Source organism: Pteropus alecto, unplaced genomic scaffold (genome assembly GCF_000325575.1).
Source record: "Pteropus alecto unplaced genomic scaffold, ASM32557v1 scaffold137, whole genome shotgun sequence".
NCBI lineage: Eukaryota > Metazoa > Chordata > Mammalia > Chiroptera > Pteropodidae > Pteropus > Pteropus alecto.
Window position 1 is genome coordinate 4,639,596 of NW_006440135.1, and position 1,333 is coordinate 4,640,928.

At 62.0% G+C, this 1,333-nt stretch overlaps 1 protein-coding gene across 7 annotated transcripts in view; it reads right to left on the reverse strand.

Moving 5' to 3' along the window:
- The window catches only part of EXOC3 (exocyst complex component 3), a 24,261-nt gene that overhangs the window by 11,909 nt on the left and 11,019 nt on the right, over positions 1-1,333 (reverse strand). For all 7 annotated transcript variants that reach the window (XM_025050492.1, XM_015593428.2, XM_015593431.2 and 4 more), the window contains one exon: positions 575-692. In XM_025050492.1, coding sequence (XP_024906260.1) covers positions 575-692 — 118 coding nt within the window. The remainder of the gene's footprint in view (positions 1-574; positions 693-1,333) is intronic.

Sequence of the window (1,333 nt, forward strand, 5' to 3'; positions counted from 1 at the left end):
CGCCACCAGAGAGGCCATCCGAGGTGCCCTCGCCAGCCTCCATCGACTGAAGCTTCTGGAGGACAGGCCGGTTCAGGGACACGTGGAAGACCCGCCTCTGGCGGCCTGGGCACCAGCGCCGTCCTTATGAGCAGAGGCGTGGGCCCAGGCATGGGCCACCGCAGCTCGGTGACAGTGCAGTCTGGCGCCAAGCGCACTGGCCCAGGAAGCAGACTCTGCCCTCCTCATGCTCTGGGACTGCCTAGGGTCACCAGGCAGCACTCGGTGCCCTAAATGCCACCCTCCCACTCTCGGGCTGGCAGGTGCCAACTGCACTTGGGCAGGACGTCCAGCGTCTCGCTGGCCACCGGGCACAGGACAGGCTCATTCCTCCAGCCGGAGATGAGGCCGCGCCCCTAGTCTAACTGCCCGACATACGTTTCAAGACCCGATTCCCAGACACAGAGCCCGTGCACCCTCAGGAGGCCGGCGCCCGGGCAGGGGCTCGCCCTGCTTCTGCCCACGGCACTGGCCACAGCCCGCCTGGCAGGGCCGCCGCAGTGTCTGCGCCCTGGGCCCGCACCGTCCTACTCACAGTGAGAGTCGACATGTACGTGTCCAGCAGCTCAGAGACCACGTGTGGAGACAGCAAAGGCTCCAGGGCGCTGACGTCCACTTCTGGGGCCAGCTCCATGTTCCCCATCATCTCTGCGCTACGGCACCAACCAGGAGAAAGACCAACAGCCAGGAACAGACAGAAGATTCTTGGGTAAGTGCTGCTACTTCTCTGCGCACATGAACACCCAAGCCCCCTCAAGGCTGCCCCTGGGAGGGGCCATCGGGAAAGTCTCCGTGAGGGCGAAGTCCCTTAGCTCTCTCATCTGCATCCTCTGGGGAGACCGGGGGTGGGGGAGGGGAGTGGCATGTGCAGAACAGACGTGGCACGCACGACAGGAGAATGAGCTCTAGAGCAGAGGCACACGACATCCAGGCACAGCGTCAGGGCACCCAGTCTACCGCGCTCACAGAGCTGGGGGTGTGGGCCACGTGTCAGAGAAAGTCTCCCTGAAATCCATCTGACACCTGAGCGTGCAGCGCGGTTCTCAGAGTCCCAGGTTCAAGTGCTCGGGAAATCCATGCGCCTGAGTCACATTCCCTAAATACGCCCGTCAGTGACACCGGCCCCTTGTCTACAAGGAGTCCAAGGTCCTGCACACCGAAAAAACACCTCGGAGAATTCTGCAAATGCGCAAAGGCTGTTCACTTAACTCGGATTACTTTCGCCCAAGAACCTTACTCAGCATGCCACTGCTTGTGGTGTGAAAGCAGGTCAGCTTTCCCATGAGAACGTCCT